Source organism: Calidris pugnax, unplaced genomic scaffold (genome assembly GCF_001431845.1).
Source record: "Calidris pugnax isolate Ruff unplaced genomic scaffold, ASM143184v1 scaffold69, whole genome shotgun sequence".
Lineage (NCBI taxonomy): Eukaryota > Metazoa > Chordata > Aves > Charadriiformes > Scolopacidae > Calidris > Calidris pugnax.
The window spans coordinates 1,157,136-1,165,684 of record NW_015090859.1 but is presented as its reverse complement, the minus strand read 5'-3'; the positions used below and the strand labels follow the sequence as shown (position 1 = coordinate 1,165,684).

The window sequence follows — 8,549 nt, the reverse complement described above, 5'->3', positions numbered from 1 at the left end:
TAAAAAAAGAAAAAAAGGGAGGGAAGAGTTCCAGGGTTTTCCTTGAAAACAAACCCCCCCCTTTCCCCGGCCCCCCCCCCGCCCCCCCCCCCCCCCAATATCATTACCTAATCTGGTTTTATCCAGTCACAACAATCTGTAACCCAAGACAAATGCAGAGTGAAACCAAGTTTTACAACAACTGAGTCAGCCACCTTCTAAATACATTCCACCTAACTGCAGCTGCCTATCCTTGAGGAGCCAAAGTTGCTTTCCCAATGTTAACAGAGAGATTCATGCATCTCTAATGGACATTTCACTCACCTAAAATCTGGTACTTTCTCTGAAAGAAACACACCTACCCTTCATATTTGCAATAAATACTTGGTCTTCCAGGGACAGTTTTAGTTTAGCTTTCCCATGAGGATTTAAACTATGGGTTACAGTCTCTACTGTTGCAGCTGTAAAGAAACTTTAACTGCAACCTTCTTTTAGACAGGCTGGAAATAATTTACTTGTTTCCATGGTTATTTAATAATCCCTAGTTCATTTTCTTTACAAGATTTTGAACTCTAATGCTCAAGAAATCCTATAAATGCACATAACAAATGCAGGAATGAGTCTGAGAAACCAGTCCCATTTAGGTCAATGAGAAGAAACATTTGGATGAGTCTGTGAGTATCTCTAAAGCATATTTACTCGCCAAACTACTGGATTATCATATTCTATCACGTAATTCCAATGGCATTTTTTTTCCCCCCTGGAACAACTGTCAATTTTGAAGGCATAGCCAACATCTACATTCAACAATACATATTAAATTCAAGAGAAGCATAGACAAGCCTCTGACATTGGCACAAGGGGAAATCAGCCTGTCAGCACAATATACCCTCATTATTCCTCAGTGTCATCACTCTCATGGTAATAGACAGCCAGAGGATTGGATTGCCCCAAGTCACTACATACCCCAGTTTCCCCACTCCCTGAGGAATGGAAAAGCCCTTTACATGGTGCTTTTCTTCCTCACACCATTATCATATTCGCCAGGATCTGCAAAGCAGCATAGTGAAGCAGCAAAGCAGCTTTGAAAACAAGGACAGTTGCAATTAAGTGTTTTATATATGCATATGTGTCATATTATATGCATTCAATTTTACTGGTTTATACAAATATCTATTTATTTTGTTTTCTATAGGCCCTCTTCCACATTATCTGCAGAAACTTTTAAAAAGCCCACAAAACCAGTCCACACTGCAGAATATCCTCCCACCTTCTTAACATTTAAGAAGCTTTCCCTGATGAAGCTGGATTGTGCACGTCTCCAATCACACATCCGACTCCACCTGTAAACCAAGGGCTCGATCTCAAAAGTAGCACTGCTAAATACTATCAGACCCTGAGTATCTGTGTCCAGAATCACTGTCAGGACAAACTGCCGTGTACGCAGCAGTCTAAGCTTTAAAACACGTGTAATAAATACCTTTATGTGAAATTTTTGCCTCTTCATTAATGAAATGTGAAACATCACCCATTTTTAACTTTTTAAGCAAACAAAAGCAGCCTCAGTAATTCTATTACCTCTGATATCCAGTGCCAGTTTACAGAGGTTTAGAGTCATACTTTTTAATATGTTTTTGTTACCAGAAAAGCAGTTACGTGAAAGGGAAGTAGCCTTAAAGTGCTAACAATACCCTAAGTAAATTCAAGAGAAAAATATGCAGAAGAAAACTGTCTTCCCATATTGACCACTACTTATAGTAACAAGATCTAAAAATAAGTAAATCACTTTAAACCTGTCTGTCCTTGTGTAATGGTAGAATATGAGAATTCTGAATGTTTCTGCCTCTAGATAAAGTTGTATTTATATTTTCCTCCCATTGACATTGTTTCACTCTACACCACACACAGACTAAGTACTGTGAAAACATTTGAAAACAAAAATAATCTCACATAAAATATGAAGAAGAGTGCGATTTTGAGAAGTGTTCCGAACTTTCCAGTTACTTTTTCAGTTACTAATAAATACTGTTGAATGCTGAGAAAACTAATTTGGATTGTACAGGAAAAATTCTATGAGAGAGCTGAAAAGAGCATCCAATAAGGAATTAAAAGGTTTATTTTACAACTGCATCAAAGAAGAAACAAAGAAGATCTGTGCCGTAAATGTTCAAGTTACAGTCAAACACAAAATCTCACTTTCTAAGCTGCCTTTTCCTTCCTTTAACCCCTGTGCTGAAACCCCTGTGCTGTTATAACCACTGTTCAATACCATTACTTTCACCTTTCACTGTACTTTTATCAGCCTCAGAGACTAGAAAGCACCTTCTGCTACCACTTAGTTTTGACTAATCCACTTGCAGCCAAATTCTTTTACACAGCACACTTCTGGTTAGAATTAAGCTACTTTGGGTAATTATGTCAGTTTGTTACCTGCCTGTAAACAAGCCAGAACAGAAAGCTGTCTTTTGGTCCCATAAAGACCAAAAGGCTTGAATGGAGAAAAGCAAAAATTAAGAGGATCTCAGTAGCATCAGAGAGACAAGAGGCAAATGACTGAATGCTGTCTGAAAACTCACATGTGCAGAGCAGACAGTGAAGATAACAAAGGTAGAGGGGGAAAAAAAATACCAAAAAGGAAGACACTGGAGAATGAGCAAAAGGAACCATCAGCCAAAATTCCCATGACCCACCCTGCTGGAAGGCTGTAATCCAGAGCAACAGGATACACTGCTTAATTACCATTGTTAAAAGGTAGTCTAATTATTCTTCTTTACAGTGGAACAGAATTAGACACATACATACCACCCTGGATGTGAGGCAAACACAGTAGCATGTGAACATGCCACATTTCCAAATTGGAAAATTAACACAAGTCATCACTTCTTCCTGTTCACCCAGACAGGAATTATGACCTTCTCTATGTGCAAAGACAAATAGGCGTGGAGCTACTGAGATACCACATGCACAATGACTCTCTCACATCTACTCAGAGCAGGATGCATTTAGAAAAGGCCTCAGCAGAACTCAAAATAAGGATATGGGTTTGCAAATACAGCTATTGCGTTCAGGGGGAAGCAGCAACCCAAATATTCTTCTCAGTTCTAGTTTATGGCTGACTTGCAGCAGAGGGGAAGTTAATCAGAACCAGCAGCTCCTAAGCAAAGCTTCAGAGCAACGAAATCAGGTCCTGAAGGAGTGAAATTCAGCATATCATCAGGCAGATCTTCTGCTCTCCGACTGCCTGCGAGGAAATCATTGCAGGATAAAGCACACACCTAAACAACTGCTTACATAAATCTGGGTAATTATACAGGTGAACTTGTTGCTCTCCTCTTCTGAGGTATCAGCTGACCATAATGAGGGAGGCTTATTGTAACAACTTTGAATTTACACTCAGCCTACATTTCCTCAACATTATTTATCCCAGTCACTCTCCTTAGAATTACATATTACATATATACGTGAGAATGCATAGTCTACAAATCCATGAATCTTTAGCCAAAGCTAGTAAAGTCAAAGATGACGCACTAGCCCACAAGGGCTTGCAACAGTCAAGAACCATTGTGGATTTATGCTATCCCATTTTCCACAAACAGTAGCCTGTTGGAGGGGATTAAAACCACGTTAATGGTTATTGCCATGAGGTGGCTAGTGGGGCAGCATGATCATCGGTTCAGAAGCCTGGTGGACAAGTTGAGATTTGGTCAAAGTTGTGTCTCCAAACTAAGACCAAAAGTCATTCACACTGTTTGTATCACTGCAGTGTTTTGTGTCTACAATGCTGGAACAGGCCACTTAAGGAAAGAGAAATGTAACAAACTCACAGAAATTGCTAAAATCTGCCACTGTCACAGTTCACACATTTTAAGAGAAGAAGGAGATGAATCAAAATCTGAGATTATTTTTCCGCAACAACCAGAAGACTAAGTTCCACAGAATCTCAAAATCCTCACTAATTCAAAATACTGTACTGCTATCACTACATTCAAACTTGATGCCCTAAACAAAAGCTTCTTTATGTGTGGAAGAAAAAGAAGAGAGTAGAAGCAGCTACTTTATAGTTAGCAGCATATGATCTTGCAGCTGTAGCTCACACCTACATTTTCTGGGATTCCTCAGCCTTAAAATGGACATCCATACAATAAATACACTGTAATACTTAAAATGTCTCACTAGTTATCACGCCATTCTTGATTCCAAGAAAAAAAACCCACCCCAAAACAAGAAAACCACCAGAATTAGCAGTCCAAGCCTACACCTGAAGCACAGCTTTAAATATTCAGCTGTGTTACAGTGCCTGCTGAACCTTTGCTTAGTTTTACTCACTTTTGCTTTAACATAGTTACAGAGAACTGTGCCCAGCTCTCTCCCAAGAGAAAGCAAGCTGAATAGCATCATTAAGAGCAGAGAGGAAAATTTAGATGCTTATATGAAATAACCTAGAGAAAGAGCAGGAGGAAAAAAATCCCACCCTTCAGTCTCAAAGGATTCCCTGCCACCTTCCGACTCCCTCCATTTACTTCTCCCTGTCCCTCTTGCAAGACAAAGTATTATTAGATGTTTTCTTGCTTTTTGAAGCAGCCATTAACAGTTCCATGAGCATTTTATCCAATGTTGCATTAGCTCCTACATTAATTGTACTTTCCTCATTTCATAAGGCATTTAGCATCAGTTCTTAGCACACACCTTTTCAGCTGTGCGGTAAACGTCATTTTACAAAAGGAGGATAAGGAGAGCTAGAAAGTCTCAGCAATCTAAAAGCATGTCAAAGAGTCAACAACTGAGCACCCTAACATCTTGACCCCTGCAGTTCAAGACAGCGTCTTCTACATAATCTCATGTCTTTTTAAAAGAGCACAGAGCAGGGTACAATGCAAGAAACAGCTGTAAAACAGCACCTTGAAGAGCCAGTGGCCATAACCTCTGGGTTACAGATGTAATAAGATATTATAGTGTATGACAAAGAAGAATTAATCTTTTGCAAGCTTTAAATCAAATTAATGGTCCCCCTAACAACAGCATACTTGCTTATGTATTATTACTGTTTATACTACTGGTTTTCATTTGAAGACAAAAATAGTATTTAACATTCAAAAATGCAAACCAGTTTAATACAATTTATATTGGTTCTAACATAATCCACTTTTAGCTATAAATAGACACACAGCTCACCTTTTAAACTCTTCTGTATACTGTTCTTCCCCTTTAGGAGCTTGGACCATTTTATTGCTCTTCTAGTGAGTACCACTAGGTATCTGGAAAAGAATGCTTCATAGGACGCATAATCAAAGTCTTCTGGCCTTTCAAACCCATATGGATCAACCCTACAAAATAAAAAAGAATTCTTGTACAAATGCTTCTGCATACCTACTGCTGAAAAAAAAATATGCAAGTATGCTTTAAATAACTTCCAGTTGCTATTTCTAAAAGCAGCTCAAAACTCCCTCCTCCCAACAAAAACCTACTTTACACAAACTGGTACACTCCATTTAGCATATCAAAGCTGTTTAAGTAAATGAATTTAAACATGCAGCGTTCAGACAGTTTTACAGATTTCACTACTTTCAGAAGTAAGGAGTTTTTGGAGCAAAGGATCCGTCGTGTGCAAAATTGACCCAAATTATGACCAGACAGAAGTCTGGGAGGCATTTTCCTCTGTAATACAAACAGTTGAAAAGTATGGAGACTGAGGGGAGACCTTATTGCTCTCTACAATCACCTGAAAGGAGGGTGTAGAGAGGTGGGGGTCGGTCTCTTCCCCGAGTCACAGGCAACAGGACAAGAGGAAACAGCCTCAAGTTGCACCAGAAGAGGTTCAGATTGGATATTAGGAAAAATTTTTACACTGAAAGGGTTATTAAGCATTGGAATGGGCTGCCCTGGGAAGTGGTTAAGGCACCATCCCTGGAAGTATTTAAAAGACAGGCTGACATAGAGCTTAGAGACATGGTTTAGTGATGTGGGGTTTTTTTGGTTTTTGTTTTTTTTTTTTTAATCGGAGTTAGGATGACGATTGGACTTGATGATCTTAAAGGTCCCTTTCCAACCTAAGACAGTTCTACAATTCTATGAAGGTATAGCACAACAGCTCACGTGTGGCCTGAACTCACTTTCCACACAGCTCTGCACAGAAAAATGACAACAAAAAGAACAAGTTAGAAAGATTATTTTTTAGAAGGGCTCATGTCTGAAATTATCCTAATAAAAGTATACGGGTCAGGAAAAAAACGCAAATCTTTCTGCCAGCCTTCTTCATATGTAGTAGCAAAAATGCTTATTTTGTTATCTTCAACAATTTTTCAGTGCTACATCGCAGTATCTCAGGCAGCACAGCACAGATGGAGTTTCAGATTCTGTTTTAGCTTGATACACCAAGTCACCTTGCTAAACTGGATTTATGGCAGCCTCCCGGGATGCTTTATACCTGCTGATTATCACTGGAGTACGGAGTGCTCATAGGCTTCCTAGAAGTTAAACAGGCAGAGGGATCTGTCCATGCAGAAAAGTTTGCAAGAGAGACATCAAGGCTTAAAATCCAACCTGGTCTAGCGGGAGGTGTCCCTGCCTGTGGCAGGGGGCTTGGAACTCGATGATGGACAAGGGGCAATGGGCACAAGTTGGAACATAAAGGGTTCCACTTGAATATGAGGAAGAACTTTTTCACGGTGAGGGTGACGGAGCCCTGGAACAGGCTGCCCAGGGAAGTTGTGGAGTCCCCTTCTTTGGAGATTTTCAAGACCTGCCTGGATGCAGTACTGAGTGATGTGCTCTGACAAGCTCTGGGTGGTCCTGCTTTGGCAGGGGAGTTGGACTAGATGATCTCTATGGTCCCTTCCAACTCTAAAAATTCAGTGAAATCTGTAAGAGATCCCTTCCAGTCCAAACCATTTTATGATTATATGATTTCATTTATGAAGGAGTTTGCCCATGGAGCGGCATCGGAACAGCCTTGGGTAAACTCCGGCTCACAGGATCGTCACGGGTAGTAAAGCGTGAATCAGAAGAGGAACATTTTAATATTCAGACCTCAAATTGGCATTACCTAATCGGCAGTTCGAAGAGTCACCTTTGTATTCGTGTACTCCTCAAATTTGACATAAAAAACCACAGGTGTAAAAAAACACCGAACCACCCGATGGGGGTTTCTATGAAGAGGGGGAACGTGAGAACACTCAAAAAAAGCCTTAACACCGCCAGGAAAACACATCTCCTGTCAATGACTGCCACCCTCCAGGCAGCCAGCAGCGATTAAAGCCATGCCGAACGCCGTTCCCGAGGCAGGCAGGGAAAAACCGAGAGTCGGGAAGCTGGGTTTTTAAGGAAGTTACCTTCCCTAACCTGCCGGCCGGTGGTGGCGGTTACCCTCACCCCACAGGTACGTTAACGGCCGGGGCTCTCCCCCCTCAGGGAGGCGGCCATTTCCCGCCGGCCTGCTGCCGCCCCCCTCGGCCGCAGCCCCCAGCGCTCCGGCAGCAACCTTTCGCTCTGCTCGGGACAACTGGGCTCCAAATTCACCCTCCGGCACGGCTCCTCTCGGCATGACACCAGCGCCGGGGGAAAGCCTGTTGTAAGGGACTACCAAAAAAAAACCAACAAAAAAACCAAACAAACCCCCCCAAAAAAACCCCAAACTCCCTGCACGGCGCTGCGAGTCACCGCTCCCGGCTCGCTCGCTCCCTCCCTCCCTCCGAGCGCCGCGGAATCACAGGAAAGTTGTAAAAGCGGTATTTTTAAATGTGACCGCCCCCCCCGCCCCGCTCCGGGAGAGCCCAGGCGGGAGCGAGTTGGCGGCCGCGGTGGGTGGCGGGGAGGGTTGCGGGCAGGCCGGACCCTCCGGGGCGCCTCTCGCTGCCATGGCACCCGCCTCACAGCCGGCGCCCGCCACACGGGCCCGGGGCGGGGGGAAGCGAAGCGCCGCCGCCGGTAGCAGCAGCAGCCCTACCTGTACGGCCAGTCCCGCCCGTCCTCTCGCCTCTCCATCGGCCGTCCGCGCTCGGCCTTTCCCCCGACTCCCGCCGCGCCCCGGCCGCGGGGTGGGCTCCTCTCCTCAGGCCGAGCAGCGCCGCGGCCCCATACGGAGCGGCTTCCCAAGTTCAACTCTCCTGCCACCCCCCCCCTCTCCCTCCCTTCTCCGAGGGGCGGGGGCGGCCGCCGGGTCCCGCCTCCCATGCCAGGGGCCGGGCGGCCGGGTAGGGCAGCTCCACGCCCGCGGGGTCGGGTGGCGGAGAGGCGGCTTCCTCCCTGCCCGACAGCCCCCCGCCTCCCCCAGCCTCCGCCTTGCCCGGCAGGGGCTCGGTGGAACCCGAGGGGCCCCCGCTCTGCTCCGCTCCGGCGGGCGGGGGAGCAAATAGAGGTGGATACTGTTCTGGTATTACCTTAGATTTGCGTATTTCAGCCTCCTGTAATGTCTTGCTCAAAATGCAAATATTTTACCGCGAGGGAGATGTCTCGCTAACATAGGGTAAGGGCAGCTTCGGGTACAGACCCTCGAACCAAAAGAATTTCCCCATCACCAACGAGAAGAGGGGGTTGTGTTAGTATTTAAGTTCGCTTGGTTGGTTTGGGCTTTC

The 8,549-nt window shown here is 44.2% G+C and overlaps 1 protein-coding gene across 1 annotated transcript in view; it reads right to left on the bottom strand.

Annotated features, from left to right (window-relative positions):
• GRTP1 (growth hormone regulated TBC protein 1) overlaps window positions 1-8,105 on the bottom strand; it is a 50,775-nt gene extending 42,670 nt beyond the window's left edge. Inside the window, exons 1-2 of the mRNA XM_014944175.1 lie at window positions 7,922-8,105; window positions 5,152-5,303 (exon numbers count right to left, since the gene is read on the bottom strand). Of these exons, the coding sequence (XP_014799661.1) occupies window positions 5,152-5,303; window positions 7,922-7,959 (190 nt within the window). The 5' untranslated portion in view covers window positions 7,960-8,105. The remainder of the gene's footprint in view (window positions 1-5,151; window positions 5,304-7,921) is intronic.
• Window positions 8,106-8,549: the final 444 nt, after the last annotated feature.